The 19,528-nt window shown below is 48.2% G+C and overlaps 1 protein-coding gene across 3 annotated transcripts in view; it reads right to left on the bottom strand.

Annotated features, from left to right (window-relative positions):
* Positions 1-1,027: 1,027 nt before the first annotated feature.
* RIN2 (Ras and Rab interactor 2) overlaps positions 1,028-19,528 on the bottom strand; it is a 229,459-nt gene continuing 210,958 nt past the window's right edge. For all 3 annotated transcript variants that reach the window (XM_060120207.1, XM_060120206.1, XM_060120208.1), the window contains 4 exons: positions 11,659-11,964; positions 9,760-9,891; positions 5,645-5,808; positions 1,028-2,875 (listed from right to left, as the gene is read on the bottom strand). In XM_060120207.1, coding sequence (XP_059976190.1) covers positions 2,552-2,875; positions 5,645-5,808; positions 9,760-9,891; positions 11,659-11,964 — 926 coding nt within the window. In that variant the 3' untranslated portion in view covers positions 1,028-2,551. The remainder of the gene's footprint in view (positions 2,876-5,644; positions 5,809-9,759; positions 9,892-11,658; positions 11,965-19,528) is intronic.

The raw sequence follows: 19,528 nt of genomic DNA, 5'->3' as shown, positions 1-19,528 counted from the left end.
AACAGTTTCTATTTCTATTCTGCATCCCTGAGGAGAGAATATTTGGCACTGCATATAACATTAAAAAAAAAAAAAAGAAAGAAATCCTTTCCTCTGGCTGGCATTCAACTTTTATATTTTTAGATTTGGAAATACATTTTCCTCTCTCTCCACCCAGCATGTATATTTTTACTCTCCTCTTATTCCTTCAAACTGCCCCAAAATCTGTTTCCTGGCAATTTGAGAAGTGAGAAATGTCGGCGTGGGGAAAAAAGTGAAGACACGTGTGAAGCTGTAATTTTAGCATGGAAACATTGCCCAACGACAAAACCAGGGGCTGTCTTGTGATGTTTCCTTCTGCTCACACTAGCGTCCTATTTTGATCTCACTGAAGTTTACTCCCGCTGTCTCCCATTCAGGCACAGTGACCCGCTTTAAGTCAGCAGTGTACTGACTTCGGAGGACAAGGAGAGCGTGATGACCTTAAACTACAGAGACCGAATTGTCAGTCTCTGAATTCATTGTAAATATGCAAAGCAGGCAGTCGGCTCAGCCACAGTTCTGATCTTTAAGCATCCATCCTACTGACGGGTTAGAAAGTTCGTTCAGTCAACAAGGACCTATCAAGCCATTGCCAAGCAACAGGAATAGGCCAGACTCTGCCGTGTTGATTTTGAAACAGCCCTGAACTCTCAGCTGGGGCACTTCGGAGGTTACGTAAAAAAAAAAAAAAAAAAAAAAGACCAGGGCGGGTGTCTGCAGGGCTCTTCCGATTAGCTGTGATGTTCTCTTGGTCCAACTAAGCCAAGGACTGTCCCAGATAACACCAAATCCTTTCAGGTTAGAACACAATCTTTTCCCTCTGCTCCTGTCAGAACATGAGCTTGCTGAAAAAATTTCAACTTTTCTGTTTCCTCTCTATGGATTATCTAACCACAAACACTGGCGTGGGTTCCAGATTTACATAACATTCTCTGGTGCATAATCACATTCTGCTTCTCAAAGGAAAAAGACAACTGAAGAATATTTCAAGAATTATTTTCACACATGATTATCGCACAGTATTACAATGTATTATGTGCAAAATTCCATTAAAAAATCATTTACAAAAGGAAGTACAACACAGTATGTGTTGAGGGTTCCAGATGTACAGCAAAAGCTTAAAAAGGTACAAGGTACAAAGCCAACAAAATTAGATGACTACGCATCCTTACACAGTACAATAACATGTTTTTGTAACTACCTTTGTTACATTGATACGAGACCCTCATCCTCTGTGCAAACCGCCCCTCCCCAGGCCCCGCCCCAGGCCCCGCCCAAACAGGTTTCGTAAAACAGAAATTTAACTTCGCCACACATTCTACAGCACAGATGGGCTTTTTGGTGCATTTGCAAACTCCCTTCCAAATGGCATTTATTTAACTCAATGAAACTCACAATACGTGGTTTCTGCCCAAAATAATTTGATGCTGTTAGTTTTGATTTATGTGGAAAAGGAAAAAAAAAGTGGTGTTCTTATTTTTTTTTTTTGCCTCGTGGGGTTTTCAAAATTGCTTCCGAAAGCAAATAACGTGGGACAGATTTTGCAAATCTCACTGCATATTTACAGTATTTTCAGCATAGGTGGTTCCTTTTATCTCCTTTTCCCACTTCCTTCAAGGAGCCTGAACCAGCAGACTCCACCCCTTAGTCCTCTGTTAGAGTCTGTATTTCCCTCTCGACCTCTCTCTACATTCATTTCTTTTCTGATCCCCAGCATCACTTGGTGAAAACACAAAACAACGCGATACCACTGAGCGTGAACAAGGTAATGACAGTACGTTGGATTTCAAAGGCATTCTGTGGCCAGTGTCAGTAATACGTCGCTGTAAGAAACCCAGCAGTCTCTCCCCACAAAGTTGCCCAAACATCCAGTTACAGAAGAGAAACTTTTAAAATGCAATACTCTCAAATCCAGCAAGAGATTTCTTTTTGCATATTAAATGTTAAAATCACATGCATAATTATAGAATATCTTAAAGTTACAAAAATATTTTAAAAACCAATCCTGACAGTTTACCTGCAACTGCTATAAAAATTTCTATGAAATATATAAAAACGCAAAGGCTCTTTGTAAAAAAAAAAAAGAAGAAGAAAGGAAGGAAAGGATGGAGGCACCCACTGAACTGAGAGGTCCTTGATGCACTGCATCGGACAGTCTTGTCAAACGCCTGCTGTTGAACTCAAGAGAAGAGCTTGTACCTTAAATGTTTCTTCAGTACGTATACATACAGGTGAGCCAACCCAGTACCTGGCTGGGGGTAGGCAGCAGACGATCTCGGGACACCTGAACCATCAGATGCAGTTCTCCATCTCTGAAGGACGGATCCTACTGTTGCATGAACCTCAGCTACTGTGCTTGGGCGTCGTGGCTAAAGGTGCCCTTGGCCAAGTCGGCCTGTGGATGGCTCCGTCACTGAACCGAGCGGTCCCCAAGGAGGTGACTGCTTTTCAAGCACAAGCACGTGGAAGCCAGAGGCCAGGTTCCTAACTCCCCTCTTTGGATGCACCACTGGGAAGCCTCGCGTGTCTCCTAGGAGGCGGTGAGCTCTTCTTCCCCGTTCTGGAAGATGACGCCGTAAGGATCCTTCTTGATGCGCTTGTAGACAAAGTGGAAGACGTGGGACTGTGGCCGGCTGTGCAGCTCAGCCTTGATTTTCTGAGGGTATGTGTCCTCTGCCAGCTGCTGCCAGGTTTCGTCCACAAAGAGGAAGAGGCTGTACTCCTCGGGTTCGGCCACCTTGAACTTCTCGGCACAGAGCTGGCACACGTCCTCCGTGGTGACGTAAGGTCTCACAAGGAGGGTCTTTCCCGTGCAGCCACTGTTGACATCCTGGAATGCAACCCGGAGGTAATTCTGCAGGTGGAAAGAGAGGTGCAGGGTGGCGTCAGAAGAGGAAGCGAGATGGTGCAGGTGGGCCGGGGGACGCCAGGGAGAGGCCTCACAGGTGAGCCTCGCCAGGACGTCCAGGGTCAGGACACGAGGCCCCCAAGTACAGGGAAAGAGGCTGATGTGAAACGGGATGGTGGGGAGCACAACTGTATGTTCTTTAATTCGTCCCCAGTACAAGAAGCAGGCGGAAGTCCGTTCAGCCCTGCTCTCACCTTTCAGTCCCTCTCGTAAAACTGGGCTGAGAAATCCCTGGTTAAGAGTGTCAACCAGATCTGACGCCGGGTTTATTCCCAGCTTGAGAAACAAACCACGTGTCAGAAGAGCCAGGAGTCAGTAGCAGGAGACACATTAACATATGTAGACACAAGAGCACACGTTCTATTCGCTTTGGACTCCTTTTTATGAAGCCTAAGCAGGGGCGATGGCGTTAGGCTGGACCACGAAATACTGCGGATGGTTGACCATCCTTCCCCTGCCCCACGGGCAATTTCACATGGTTCAACCCAACACAAGGTGGCTCTGAGTGCTGTGTGGGAAAGTCGGCAGGGGTTGTGGATTCTGTGGAAAGGCCTGGGAGATGCAGGGCGCATCTGGGCGCAGGGCGGTGCCATGGAGATGGGGGCTGCAGGCTGTTTGCAGGCCCCGCATCGTGAGCAGCACCAGGCGAGCGGCTTCACGGAACAGAATAGACCTGGGGCCCAGACGAGGTACAGGGCATCCCAGGCTCCTGCCCGGCTCTCTGAGATTCTGTGGCCCTGGGTCATTCTGCAGTTCTACTTCCTCAGGAGTGGGGTTACCAGATAAAATAGGGAACGCGCAGTTAAATCTGATTTTCAGACAGAAAACAAATACATCTTCCTTTTCGAAATCTGGCCACCCTACTTAGGAGTAATGGGGAGTGGGGCTCTCTGCTGGGGGTCCTACACGGTTACCCTGAGGGTTTCCTCAGATGATAGAAAAGAGAGCTCTTGGGAAGGCCAGTGCACCCTGCACACGGATGATAACACCGACGCTCTTGAACTGGAACATTTCAGGGCACCTTCAGGTACACACATGCCCGGTTTCACCAACCCCTTCTCTCCCATACCGCCCCCTCAGCACATGGTATGCATTTACTTACTGACTCCTAAAAACAACCTTGTGAAGGAGGCCTACACTATCCCTGTTTGACCAGTGAAGAAACTGAGGCACAGAGAGGTTAAGGAACTTGCCCAAGGCCACACAGCGAGTGAGTGGCAGGGCCAGTGTTCTGGTGTCTCGACCGCTGAGGTGAGGTGCGCTGCCTCTCCAGGGTGAGCAGATGTTTGTGTCTGTGACCCTGACTTAGGAGTTCCAAGTGCAGCTTTGCTTCCTGGCTTTGGCTTCTACAGCCAAGCTGAGGGCTGACAATTCCCATCTTGGGTCTCTTCTTAGAAGATGTGCATCTCTGAGGTGAGTGAGGCCAGTGGGGAGGGGTGTGCACAAGGCATGGGCTCTGGGGGTTCTAGGTTAGAAGCTCCAGATGGAGAGAGGGGACCGGGGGAAGGGGCTAATGGCAGGCGGGGAAGTGGAAGGATGCGTTTTTATCCCTTCTTCTTTCCTTTCCTCCGTTCTTCTCCCCAGAGGCTGTGTGGCCTTAGGAACCCCCTCCCCAGATGGCCAACAGTCGCCACATTCCAAGGGCCTGCGGATGCTAAATCGCTCAACACGTGGACGGTTCTTCAACAATCCAAGGGTTGGGGGGCGCACAGGATGCCTTCTTGCTCCTTAGATTTATGCGCCTGGGAAGGAATTTCTGGGAACACTCCTATCCTGGAGAAAACCTTGCAGACCTTGCCTTTCCACGCTGGGTGGCTTTAAACCAAATGTACCTTTTGAGTGTTTTCAGAGCATTAAAAAGGCAAAAAGGGCAAGGAAGGTGAATCTGGACATGGAGCAAATCTGTCCTGCTTGGAAATTCACCACGTGGCACGTGGACACAAAGCACGGTCGGGGTTTACAATTCTATTTGAAACTTTTGAAATATTATCTGAAGACATTTGCAGACTTACTCATCATTTCATAGACTGTGAGCAAATCAGGAGTTCCTGTGTTGGGTCAAGATTTCTATAGCCTCAACCTGCCTCTCCTCTCTAGGAAGCAAGCTCTGTGGGAACCCCCCTTTCCAGGGACCAGCTCAGGGGCACAGAAAATTCTGGAAGGGGATCCAGGCAGGACCTGGCCCAGATGTTCACTCTTCACCTCTGGTCCTGACCAGCTGCCAGAGCTGACGCTGCTGATGAGATGCTGGGGTCTTCTGTTTTGGGGGGTGGTGAGATGAAAGAGGAGAGGTGTCCCTCTTCTCCGAGAGACCAGGTCAAGTGCAGGGCCTCACGTGGCTGCTTCCACCTCCCAGTCTCCCATCTGCCACCTGTGCTGAGAGCATCCTTCCTCTGGCTTCCTGTGCGCTCAGGTGGTCAGTATCCACGCTGGACGTTCTGGAGGAAATCCTGCCCTAATTTGACTCTGTTTTCTTAAGGGCAGCAAAACTTGGGCCAAATCCACACACACACATATATATATATTCTTTTAATTTAAGGAAAACAGAGAAGTGAAACAACAAGGTCAGAGGGTGGTTTAAAATATCCCTCTTCCACCAGATGGTCCGACGAAGGGAGGCCCTCGGGTGCCCTGAGCTGCGTGCGCCATGAATCAGCTCTGCTTGCCAAGGACAAAGGGGGCAGCAGGAGTCTGTCCCCGCTGCTGGCCACGTACCTGAAAGTCGTCCACTGAGGGGATGGTCCGGTTGGTGGTCCTCCGCTTGTGCCACTGCTTCAGGGTGTCCCTGGCCTCAGAGCTCAGCAGTCTCGCTGCCTGCTCTTCCTGGAAATTCTTTATCAGGGAAAGTGCTCCGTAGGCGCTGGTCAGGTAGTAGCCTCCTGGAAAGGGTGGAAAGAATGAGTTCCCCAGGGGTTTACCAGTTGGACAACAGTTGGGGGCCCACAGGGTTGGAGGTCCGGTTCGGCATTTTCTCCTCCTCTTCCACATGCATTTCCTTGAGGGACCACATGAGAGCACATCCTAACCCATCCATTCCTGCATCCGTCTCCATGGATGTACGGTTGACCCAGGCCTGGGTCACCGCCCACCGCGGACCACGCCCTGCTTTCCCTGATGGAATTTCCATTCCAACGGGTGAGACACACAGAATCTCTATTATCTAAGCACAATTGTGAAAATGCTTTGCCAGAAAAGATCAGGGTGCTGGGGCCTGATGCAGGTGGGGAGGCGTGTGAGGATGGCAGGGTCCGCCTTTCTGAGGCCAGAACCCTTTACTACAGGAACAGGAATCCACCTACTTCTGGCAACACCTGCTTTGGGGCTTTTCCTTTAGGAATTACTCCTTTCTAAATTTTGAGTAAACCATACACTTTGAAAGGAATACACAGTATACATGTGTGCTCACGATAATATGGATTCTTCAAAATAACTTCTCCCTCCTGATTCCCTTTCTTACCCTTACCTGGGGACGCTCATAACACGACATTTAGGAAAGAGTAATTTACAAGGAAAAGCAAGTGATGCCCCTTTGCTGGTGCATTTGGGAACGATGTCTTATGTTTGGGGGAGTGTTAAAAAGATTTACAACAGGGCCTCCCTGGTGGCGCAAGTGGTTGAGAGTCCGCCTGCCGATGCAGGGGATACGGGTTCGTGCCCCGGTCTGGGAGGATCCCATATGCCGCGGAGCGGCTGGGCCCGTGAGCCATGGCCGCTGAGCCTGCGCGTCCGGAGCCTGTGCTCCGCAACGGGGGAGGCCACAACAGTGAGAGGCCCGCATACCGCAAAAAAAAAAAAAAAAAAAAAAAAAAAAAGATTTACAACACTCTGAGAGACATAAATGTGTTCACAGTTTGGTCTTAAACTATAATTAGGTGCCTTCCTGAAACTTGGAAGCTGTGTGCTAGAGAAACACTAGGGGGCGCTCCAAACATTTATTACAAAATCCCTAATTGGGCACAGCACATCATCAACTGAGAGACATTCTTTGTCCAAATACCTATCGAATCTCCACCGTGAGCCAGGTACAGAGCAGGGGTGGGTTTGTAAAAACTAGAATCAGAGTCCCTGCTCTATAAATGTATTAAAGAAAACGGACATTGGCAGTTTATTCATGCAGGGACCAGAAGTTAGTTGTGGTTTAATGAGTTTCGTCTTCAAGTATCTCTTTCATGGCCAAAGTATTTAGCTGCTAACACAAGACCCTGAAGAACTTTCTCTCTGGTCAACAGGTGACAACATTCAAGATGACAACTGGTCCACCATCTAGGAAATGAGCTGAACGCCCCCCTGTGACTCATACTGAGAAAGAAACACACTTTTGTGGCTTTCAGGTCACTGGCAGAGATTTGGAGTACAGCGTTTTGAGTGGCTGATTTTTACTAAATATTTTCCCCATGAACAAATCACATGATTGAGTGGGGAACTCAGTAGTATGGAATTTAAATGCCACACAGAGGATTTCAGGAGAAACCAATATGGACTTAATACTTAAGAGAGGCTTGTGGAGGTGTCAGGATTGGAGCTCAGACTTGGAAGGACTATGACAGTTGAGTTTGGGAGGGGACTGTTTCCTCTGAACGTCAAATTTTAGACTCCATGGCTCAAAGTTCAGGCCGCTATGGAGAAAACTCTAAATGCTGGAAGCACAAAACTGACCACACTTTGAAACATGTGGATGCAATTAGAGGAAGGTTTAAATTTCTGCAAAACTCTAACCCTGCCAGCAGGGCTGTGCACGTAAAAGGGATTCTATGACGCCTTTTCCGCAAATGAAACTACCTGCTTAAACAGCAGAAAACAGATGTGGGCTGCCGTCCCGCAAACCAAAGAGGGCTTTGGGCAATAGGGCAGGATGCAGGGCTGGACCGGCAGTGCATCTCTGCTTGGCTGCCTCTTCCTCCCAGACTGCAGAGCTCCGGTCTGAGAGGCGGGCCTGGTCTGCAACCTGGCCGCCCGACAGGGCCACCCTGCTCTCCCAGGAAGAAGGCTGAGAAACCAGGAGACGGCTGAGTGGAGACAGGCTCTAGTGAAAACCCGAGCTTGCTGGCTGTGCTGTAGTTTTGCTAGCTGGGTCCTTGTCTCCCTCTGTGATTCCTGGAGTTGAGGACTGCCACCCGCCCATCTGTCACCGACATAGTGGCCAGGGCAGTGCCTCGCTCCGGGGAAATGATGGGAAAGGTGGCAGGAAGTGGCTGTCTCGACCCTCAGGCCACATGATGTAAGTGTATGTTTGTCCTAAGCACATTCTGTCAGCAGCAGACTGGTAATTTTCTGAGGGAAACTGGCATGCCCTTCCCCCAAAGCCCCAAGAGTTCAGCATACTTTTTACTAGAATTAAACATGATTGAAGCTCAAAAAAATCCCAGATGCATATAAAATGCTAATAATAATGCAGTGGAAGAAAGGAAAGCATGGGACAGAGACAGATGTATGTTTCCTCTTGGTCCCTGGACAGAGCCACATGCTTCTCCCCTCCTGGAAATCCCAGGGCAGAGCAGGGGAGGAATGCTCCTGGCAGGGTCTGGCCAGAGGGTCTGGCCTCAGCGTCGTGAATATTAATAAGGGGCGATAAATGGGGGAGAGGTAAAGGGATGGAGAGGCTCGTTCACAGGATGAAGATATTCATCACTGGTCCGGAGTCAGCGTTGTCCCTACAGGGACGGAAGGGGGACCCTCAGGGCTCCCTGGAGGTCAGACACTCTGAACGAAAGCCAGGCACTGGGGACTTAGTGAACGAATGTACACACTCGGGGGTGACACTGCACTGCAGTTTCTTCCAGGGAAAATCCTGGGATGATGCATTCCCTGGGGAATCCCATCAGCATGTGGATGGACCTTTTTACTCAAGCCCAGACTAAAGCTCACTAGAGAGAAAACATGTTATACAACAATTCATCACTCAGGGTCTATCTGGGCTCCAACAGGGACACATGGAAATGGACTGTTAGGATGCACAAGGATGAATAGGCTCCGATCTGCTCCCCTTTAAGAAGACAAGGTCACACAAAAGTCCTAGTTATTCCAAGCCTGTGCATCACAGTGACAAACACCCCAATTATTTCTGTGATAAATATGTAAGGAGAGGAATTCCCACGAAGACATGTGGATACAAGAAGGAGACTGAACGGACAAAGTAAATCGAAAGCAAACCGCCCAGATTTTACTCCTCTGTAGTTTTATGTTAATGATGAGCAGATTCTATTTTTTAAATAGAAAAGGAAATTAATGCTGTTTTCGTCTTGAAAACCAAATTTAAAAAATAAAGATGAAAACAAAAGACAGGGTTTTGTCCGATTCGCTGACAGCGGGCGGTTGTGCCGGCACTGGAATTATTCTCCAACGAAAGTTTATAGCTTCCCCTTGGAATCAAAGAAACCACTTCTTCTAAAAAATTGCATTTATTCTACTGAATGGTATTTTTTATTGCACTTAACCAATCTCAGTGAAGTATAACTATGGCAGGGTTGCATTTTTGTGTGTTTTTCTGACTTTTCCAAATTTTCTGCGATGAACATGTATTACATGTAATCTGAAAAAAGTCAGCACATTCTTATAAATGAACAAAATTAAAATGGCTGTTAACCCTGAAGATGTCAAAAAAGCACCCATATAAGTGCCAAATGGGCCTGGGGTTTTATTTTGGGGGATGAAAATGTTTTGGAGCTGGAAAGAGGTGGAGGATTGCCCCAAATTGTGAATGTATTAAGTGCTACTGAATTGCTCACTTTAAAATGGTAATTTTATGTCACGTGAACTTCAATTTAAAAAAAAAAGAAAATGAAACCGAAGAAAAGCACCCAGACCCTCCCACTTCTTCAAAAGCCTGTTACCTTCTCCGTGTAACAGGGATGGGTCCAGGAGTTCCATCATGTACTCAATCTCTGTGTCCAGTTCCAACATGTCGCACTGGGCTATGACATAGGTCAGGACCGGTAAAAAGTCATCGGCTCCATACATCCTCCCTGGAGTAGGAAGAAAGGGGGAGACAGACGGGGATATTTTTATCAACATTTCTTCCTTTCATATCCTACTTGCTGCTTTTATTAGACAGCGAGGAGTCATGCTGGGGAAGTGAGCTATTCATAAAGAGAGATGGGTGTTTCTGGAATCCTACAGGGCCTGGGCCTCTCCCACTGCCTACGTCAGAGACCAACCCTAACTCACAATTTCAGAATGAATGTCTGAGTCAATGAACACACGGAAGATTTTCTCCCCATTTCCATGATTTTCATCAACCTACGCAATAGAACGGAGTACTTTGAAAGAGTTTAAATTTTTTAGCAAGTGACACGATAAACCATTTGCGGAAGTGTCTACTTAATGCTGTTGCTCCTTTGTGTCTTGTTTCCTGTTGCTTTCTGTGCAAAGTAATCAAAACTTAGTGACAGAACCAAACTCGAGCAAGGAATAACTTTGTCTTCAATGTGAGCTAAATGTACTCATTCAGTGTACATTGAATAGATATATACGATTAATATCTGGCGAAAAATGTTTAGTCTTTACTGCTACTTTTTATGACAATGCAGATTCTCAACTAGGGGTGACTTTGCCTGCCCCCCATCCCCACCAGGGGAGTCTGGCTTTGTCTGGAGACATTTTTTCATGGCATCCGGATGCTGATAAACTTCCTACAGGAAGCAAGATGGCCTCACAATGAAGAATTCTCCGGGTGTAATGTCATTAGTGCTGGGATTGAGAAACTGTGCCTGAGAAGAGCTGAACCCTGTGCAGATATAATTTGGGGGACATTTTATACACGATTTCACAGACTACAGAAAGTACATTTCTTGCGTGTGACGTATGCTTCAAAACTGCAGAGGTGCTGTTCATCAGCAATCACCAGCTCTGGAGCGCATGTGTTAACGTTTCTGTGTAACTATCTGCAAAGTGCTTGCACACGGCAACCTCCTCCAGCCATGGGTAACAGAGCCTGTGTTTTCTCTCCACTGCTTCTGCATCAAGCGATTACACTCAGAGGAAAAGTTGTGACCATCCACGGAATTAAAAAGGCTCACCCAAGACCTGGAGGACTGTAGGGCTCATCGCTACCCATGAATTAGGGTCACTCCTGCACCTACAAGAAGCAGCGCAGGGGAAACCCGAGGGCTGACTTATGTGAATTCCTACCACACTGCATCAGTTTGGAGCAAAGAAGGGAGAACCAATGAAATGGCTACGATGAAGCCACATTATAGCTGAATGCTCCAAGTTTCTGACAGATGCTGTAAATCACCGACACAAACCCTCAGTGGCCAAAATGTAGTAACAACAGGAATAATCATAAATATTTCCACCATGCTTGGGGCTATGCATGCGTTGTCCCATCTAATCTGCACCTTAGGAGGAAGGATGGGGTCATACCCACGACAGGCGCAGAACCGCAGCTTGGAAGGTTGATTACGGTGGCCAAAGCCCCACAGTTAATGAACCCATTCGCAGAGCTGGGATCTGAACTCAGACTCCCAAGACTGACTCTGTATCCACTACCCTGAAGTAAATCTTTTATAATCTGGCATCGTACAAAAATCTTGTTGCCCTCCTCCGCTTACTTTTTTGGTGCTGTCTGTTGCATGTGGACTAATTTGCCAGACACCAGAGTAACACATGTATTTTTGTGAGCCACTTGGTGAAGTCAAGAAACTGAAAGGAAGAGCAGTTGGGAATCAGAAAGCCTGACATGTCCCAGCCCCATCGTGAGGCCAAGAGCCCGGCCGGTGTGGCCTCCTCACCTGAGTTGTTCTCCATGACGGTGTAGATGAGCTTGCAGACCCTCAGCAGCAGCATGACTTTCTTTTCTGGTGAATACATCTTCTGCATGGTCATGAACTTGACTTTGATTTTCTCCACGTCCACAAAGTCAGGGGTGGGGGCAAAGACGCCCAGCTCCTGTGGATTCCTCTGCCGCACGAGCTGCAAGTTCTCCTTGAGTTGTTTCCATGAGCCGTCAGCCACGTGGAAGTGCTTCAGCATGGCCTCGACGTGGCCCTTCAGGGGCTTCAAGATGCACTTGTGCATGGCTTTTTCCAATACCACATCTGCCAAAGAAAGCACAGCTACTGTGACCATTGTCTGAAGAATGAAGGAATGCAAGGTCTGCTTTCTGGGAATGGACACCTGCAACTTAGTGCATTGGTTATTGGGCAGACGCGTCCGAACTACACACCCAACCAGCCAAAATTTAGCGCCACGTCACTCATGCGCCAACCTTTTCTCTTCAGTAGAGCCAGGAAGAATGAATCTTCCCTAATAGTCTCTCTTGCATGCAGTCCATACAATTGAATATACTTGGCTTTAACTGTTTTTACACCTCCTCACCCATAAGCACAGGTGAATATTCTAGAAGACATTCTTTCGACCCAGTCCTTCCCCTGAGGGTCCAGTGGACAGTTAAGCAAATGTGTTATGTTAAAGGAAGGATCTGCTAAGAGCAAGGGTTCCAGCTCCCTTAAAATATTTCCTGACGAAAAAACATTCAGTTAAATACACATGGTATCTCGGATTGGATTCTGGACCATAAAAAGTCTTTATGTCATTTGTTATATATAAAGGACATGAGTGGGGCATTAGATGAGATTTGAATAAAGTCTGCAGATTAGATAATATTGTTAACAGTGAATCTGGCTTCTTTCACACAGATTGAATCTTGGAGACTCAGCCAGCCGTGTCTGGAGCAGAAGTGTGTTCTTTTTCACAGAATGAATCTTCCATGAAAGTTAATGAAAGTTAATTTCACTGCAGTTTTGTAACACGATGTCCCTGTTTTTAGAAAATACCCACTGAGTATTTTGGGATAAAGGGACACAGTGCCTACAGCCCGCTCTCGTGGTTTAGATAAAAGAGAATGTGTGCATATGTGTGCGTGTTTGTGTGTGTATACACGCACACGTGTGTAAACAGAGAGAAAGGCAGGGAATGAAGCAAGTGTGGCAAAGCATTAACACTGGGGAATTCGGGTAAAGGGCAGACATGATTTCTTCATACCCTTTTTGCACCTTTTCTGTACGTCTGAAATGACTTCAAAATAAACATGTTTAAAGTCTTGAAGTGTGTTTCTGTTCAGAGTTAGGAAACACCTTTAGGTGTGGGAGGCATTAGTATTCCCTCTCTCTTGGAATGGTTTTGCCCAATGGAGTAGCCTTCTTGGCTGACAGTACTATGACCAGGACCATGAATCTGGAGGTCTGGTCTGAAGATGGTCTGTACTGTGAGAAGCTCTCTGCTTCTCCCACACCCACTTTTCCATCTCAAATGTTTCACATTCTTATCAAAGCTCCACGGGTAGCAACCACACCTAATATATGACACTTGGATGTGATTTCATCTTGGAAGCCCACAGATCCATGGAAATAGCCGAGTTACCTCTCTGGCCTTTGGAATTCCTGACGTAGTTCAGATCACATTGAATCCAAATTATCACCTATTATTAGAAGATCAGGGACAGAGAGAAGTCTAAACCAGACATACCCACAGAAATCAAGGTTGAAGCAAAAGAGGTTATGAAGTAAGAAGAACAACAGAACAGCATTTTCACTTCACATCTGGCATTATAACAAATTACTTGGTTTGCATCGGTTACGTTGTGTTAATAAACTTATATAAAGTCATACAGCATCTTTGATTTCACCCCAAATGGTCACTATGATGAAAAGTCAATCACAGCAATTAACATTGAGTGCTAGGCTTAATGTTAGGCTAGGCTCAGTTGGGCTAGGCTCTATCTAAGTACTTTATATCATTATCTTGTCTAATTTTTACAATACCTCTATTATTTTTGCATAATACGACAATTATGCCCTTTTTACAGATGAGGAAACTGAGGCTTGGAGATGCCTAATGGCTTGCTCGAGGCCATACAACCAATCATCCTGCTTTTCAAAGTCAATGATTTCTTAGTTCTAAAGTTCATGGTGTTTCATAAACATTCACCAGTTTATTCCTCTATCCAAAGGTTCTGAAGCTACATTCCTGGTGACCTCGCTGCAGGAACGAGGTCACCAAGGGGCTTGAAAGTCATGTCAATCATTAACCAGGATGCACACGAAGGTTGGCAGCAGTGTTACTCATAACAGGCCCAAACTGGAAACCACCCAAGGCCCATCCCAGTGGCATGGATGCAAGGATATGTTCGCACAATGGAATTCAGAAAATGGAATTCAGACAACAGAAGATTCATTCCGTGAGAAAGAGCACACTGCTGCTCCAGACACAACTGGCTCAGTCTGCAAGATACAATCTGTGTGAAAGAAGCCAGACACAGAAGAGTGTCTCCTTTAGCACGTCATTTATACATAAAGTTCAAGAGCAGGCAAAGCCAATCTACGATGACAGGTCAGGATGGCAGTCGACCTTAGGAATAACCAGGGCTGAGGGGGGCACTGCTGGGGGGATGGAGACGGTTGATGTCTGGATCCGGGTGGTGGCTACAGATGTGAACATTGTCAAGCTGAGCACTCGAGATTCGCACACTTTGTGGATATAAGTTAAACCTCAAGAACCATGTGGATAAATCAAACCAACAGAAAACACCTAGAGACCTTGAACCCCAAGGGCAACTTTTAACTTCCGAGCAAGGCTGGTCGCCTCTGAGCCACAGCACGCACACAAATCATCTCCAAAAGGTTGTGTGCTGTTCTGGGGACGACAGCAGAAAGCTCGCCATCAGCCGGATGAGTGGGTCCCCTGAGCAACTCACCCTTGTCCCCAGGGAAGGGACGTTGGCCATTGTGCCATAAACTCCACTCTTAGGAGCAAATGGGCCTGTGGAAATCTGCTAGGAGGGTTGAAACCTACAACCCATTGCCATGTGCCCATTCCCTTAAAACCCCAAATGAAAAAAACAAAAACAAACTTGGTACGTTCTTTAAAGGCCGTAATTTAGAAATAAGGAAGACTGGTCCCTTTGCATTCTTTTTTGTGTGTGTGTGTGGTACGCGGCCCTCTCACTGCTGTGGCCTCTCCCGTTGCAGAGCACAGGCTCCGGACGCACAGGCTCAGCGGCCATGGCTCACGGGCCCAGCCTCTCCGCGGCATGTGGGACCTTCCCAGACCAGAGCACGAACCCGTGTCCCCTGCATCGGCAGGCGGACTCTCAACCACTGCGCCACCAGGGAAGCCCTCTCTGCATTCTTTTTCAGGACTTTATTCCTAACTACCTCTCTTTACCCCCACAAATCCTTAATAAACGTGATGAATAGAAAAAAAAGGCCAAATGACAGGGACCCAGTACCCAACTGGTTCTCTCCAATAGGAAAAAAAGGTTCTGCTCATGAAGCAAGAGGGAAACATGATTTCAGGAAACAAAAGGAACAGAAAATCTTTCAGAACGTGGGGTAGCTCCAAGCAAAAGGTAAGAACACATCAGTCAACGTGGCTTATAAATGACTACTGTCTGTTTTTTTCTACCATCTCCGGTTGCTTTAAACCCAAGAATAATGCTGTTGTAGGCACTTTACAGGCACTGACTTTTCAGGTCCTCCAACACACCCGTGGTGGGAGGACTGTGATTTATTTTATAGATGAGGAAACTGATACCCAGGGAGATAGATGCCACACAGGTAGCAGGAGGGGTAGCGAGGATTCAAACCCAAGAACTCTGGTTATGTCAACTGGGCTTATTTACAAACATAGACACAAGAAGATACTGGAGAACTGCTTGAGCTACAACAGTTTGAATATTAGAAACCAATTGCTAACTGAATCACCCACTGGAAATACATTTTCTGAAAATATTTATAGAGATCCTGTCAACTGGCCCCAAAGCTCATCCATAGAAGGGAAGAGTAAGGAGCGTCGGCTTGGAGATCCCTGCCCTCGTGCGACCCAACACCGTGATTTACAGGAAGAGTTAAATGTGTCGGCCTCTGGTGCTGTGAAGTGATTGCCCCCCTCTTAGGAATGAGGACAGAAGCCTAACGTCTGTTACTTCACTCTGATCAGCGGCACAGATTCCAGAGAAAGTCAGACTTGAGACAAGGAACCATCCCAGGACAGGATCACTCAGCAGCTCGTCTGAACACTTTCTGCTCACCCACTGCTGCCGTAGGGGACGCGAGAGCCCAGAAGATGAAGTCCAGAGAAGGCGCATGTCTTAGAAAGGGTGCGAGGAGGCGGCCTGGCAGCCCGCCCGTCTCCATCTTTCTCAGTGACTCTGGCCACGTGACCTCACCTCACCTCTCTCACCGTCACCGCCTGGAACTTCTGAACCGCCATCGACTCCTCACCCATGGCAGGCAAGACAGAAGTAGCACTCTGAACCTGACCGATTGTCAAAATAAAACAAAATAATATTCAGCATTCTCCAGGGACTCTAACAGAACCCAGAGTCTAAACAACATGATGTCCAAAGATGCAGGTCGCAACCTGCTTGACAAAAGATCAAAGATGAAGTTAGGGGCTTCCCTGGTGGTGCAGTGGTTGAGAGTCCGCCTGCCAATGCAGGGGACACGGGTTCATGCCCCGGTCCGGGAAGATCCCACATGCCGCGGAGCGGCTGGGCCCGTGAGCCATGGCCGCTGAGCCTGCGCGTCTGGAGCCTGTGCTCCACAAGAGAGGCCACAACAGTGAGAGGCCCGCATACAGCAAAAAAAAAAAAAAAAAATGAAGTTAGGTCAAACAGCCTCTTGGTGTATTCATGTTCTAGCATTCTGATTATCCTTTCGAGAAAGTAACGTAGAAGAAATAGAAGCTAATGTTTTTTGGCAAGAGGTGGGCCTTTTTTGTAGGGAACTCAAACTGTGAAATGCAAATGTTTGCCATCCCTAATACCGATGGGTGTCCGTTTGCACAGTTCCTGTTACAAGGGGCTGTACGGATGCCCGAGCTATATCTTAGCCCTTGCTCCAGCCCTTTGATGAGGAACAAGCGCCATCCTCATTTTGCAGATGGACACGAGGCTCAGCAGTCAAATGACTTTCCCTGGACGGTGGAGAACCTGGCCATTCCTACTGCAAAGAAGCCAGGAGATGGCACGACGGGCCTTGCTCTGTACAAGAAGGGCAAAACGAGCTGGTTCTTTCTTTCTGTGCTAACAGTTTCCTTTGGCTACACAGCTGGATTAAAGATCAGGGCTGATGTCGACTCAGTGCATTCCAAGCACTTTTATGTACTTCACATGTTTTTAAACTACCCTTCCACCGACATGAGTACATAACCCCTATTTGTCTTCATTTGAGGTCTCCCAGAAGTCCACCCAGACACAAAAGGATTTGAGTGGTTCCCCTGGGAGGGGAGTCCAGGAAGCACTGGTACCAGATGGGGGGAGGCGGCCAACGCCGAGTGCTTTGTTAACCAGTTACCACTGGGAGGAGATGCAGCGCAGGGGTGCCTCAGAGCTGGCCCCCCCAGGGAGGCGGCTGGGGGACTCACACACCTGCTCCCTTCAGTCCCTGCCTGAGGGTGGCTTCCCCAGGGTGGGGTGGGCTTTAATCCCACAGCCTTTCCATCCGCCTTGGACTAGGGGTCTGGTGGCACCAGAAAGTGTCGGGAAAATGCTGCAGGTGCTGGCAGCTGGAAATCCAGCAGGGGAGTGAGTGTCAGTGGGGCGGGCACAACAGTGTCTGGTAACCCTACTGCAGGTGAAGAAGCAGAGGCACAGAGAGGTTAAGACACGTGACCAAGCACACACAGCTCAGCAGCAGCCGAGCTGGGACTTAAAACCACAGTCCAGCCTGAGCACTTACTCTAAACCACCCCCTGTCCCCTCCACCTCCTACCTTTCATCGGGAAATGTATTCACCCTTCTCAGCGAGCTGAGATGTGGCACCAAGGCAGCCACAGGAACACCTGTCTAACCCTCTGTACAAACTACTTATGAAAAGCAGACAGACCACCTTGTGTCCCAGTGGCCCTCGGGTCAGATGTGAACTCCAAACGAGCGGTTTTCTACTTTGCAGCCTGGAGGGAAGAAGATGAGCTTTCCAGGCCTCAGCTTCCTCATCTGTAAAATGGGACCACTCACAGCTTCCTGATAGGACTGTCGGGAGGACTGGGGGAGACCTACATAATGAGCACCTCGTACACACCTGACACCTAGTAAGTGGGCAAAAATCACCGGTTCCCTCTGTTCCTTTCCATGATGAAGTGTATGTCTTTGATAAAGGACACCAGGATTACTGATTCATACCTGTTTGGTTTGGTTTGGTTTTTTTCTGTATTAACTGTGGTTTACTTGGTTTGATGAATAGAAGAGTCGCCTGGCTTCCTGTACAGTCAGTTCCCTGGTATTTGCGGGTTCCACATCAGTGGATTCAACCAACTGTGGATGGAAATATTCTGGGAAAAATAATTCGGAAAGTTCCAAAAGACAAAGCTTGAATTTGCTGTATGTGGTCAACTATTTACATAGCATTTACACTGTTTTGGGCATTATAAGCAATCTGGAGATGATTTAAAGTATAGGGAGCCTGTGCGTGGGTTCTATGCAAATACTACACCATTTCATATAAGGAACTTGAGCATCCTCGAACTTTGGTATTCACAGGGGTCCTAGAACCAACCCCCCTCAGGCACCAAAGGACAAGTGTACACCTTTCTCCCTCCTGTCTTCCTACTCTTCCGCAGCCCCTCCCATCCACAGGTTCAAGGACAGAAGATCTGAAGTCTGGCCCTCGGGGTTTTCCTGCCCCGAAACTCCCAGTGTCTTGTCACTACCTCATTCCGACCCCAGCTCACAGCTCAAAACCACAGATGAGCTGAGTGTCTCGGGCAGCTGTGTGTCTCAGAGCGATGGGAACAGACGGCCCCCGGCCCCACGGCAGATGAGCAAGCGTGTGGGATGAGGGTGGGTTTAATTCATCACCAACACTTTTTGGTCAACCAGCCGCAGAGGGCCTGGGTCACGCTGCTGCCCCTGCCCTGTGTCGGCCCACTCCAGGCCCCTGGCCCCCGGCCTGTCACACGGAGCCTCAGGTGTTTTTGGCCAGTGTCTGATTTGACTGGCGGGTACCTGGGCTGGAGCAACTGTTGAAGAGTGTGACTCTTACCCTGCCTGGGGCGATCTGTCTAAAATGCTCTCCAGCACCTCCAAGGCTCAGGCAGCTCCAGGGATGGGCCCTGACTTGCCCTCCATCCCTTCTTCCCGCCACATCCCCACGAATGAGCAGCCCAGGCTCTCGCCGAAGCCAGCGGCCCTCTGTGCCTTTCCTCACACTGTTCCCTGTGCCCGGCAGGCTCCTCACGTTCCCCGATGACAGGGATCCCCAGGAAGCCTTGCCTGCCTGCCTGCCTCCCCACGCGGCTCCCCCTTGCTCCATCCTCGGAGCTCTTTGCTGCGTCTGCAACGCATGGCACAGAGCAAACTTGACCTCCCTCCTGGAGAAGCCCTCCACACACCAGACCTGGGGTGAGTGAGCCCAAGGCCCACATGTAGCGTGTGTTCCTCAGGTGACCTCTGAATGGAACTGAAAATCCTTCCTTGGGGTGGTTACATGAAAACTATGTTTCTTCTCCTTAGCCCTGCAGAATCCAGAAAGTGTGACTCTACTGATGAGCCCCTTGCTCGGGTGTGGGGCAGCCACCAGAGGCCCCCGCAGGGATGTCCTGTAACCTGGGTTTGCTTTAAGGATTGTCAGCAATGCATCCGTCGGCCCTTAAATAATAAAT

Source organism: Mesoplodon densirostris, chromosome 16 (assembly GCF_025265405.1).
Source record: "Mesoplodon densirostris isolate mMesDen1 chromosome 16, mMesDen1 primary haplotype, whole genome shotgun sequence".
NCBI lineage: Eukaryota > Metazoa > Chordata > Mammalia > Artiodactyla > Ziphiidae > Mesoplodon > Mesoplodon densirostris.
Note: the sequence above shows the minus strand (reverse complement) of the source record. Positions and strands in the feature narration are given on the sequence as shown.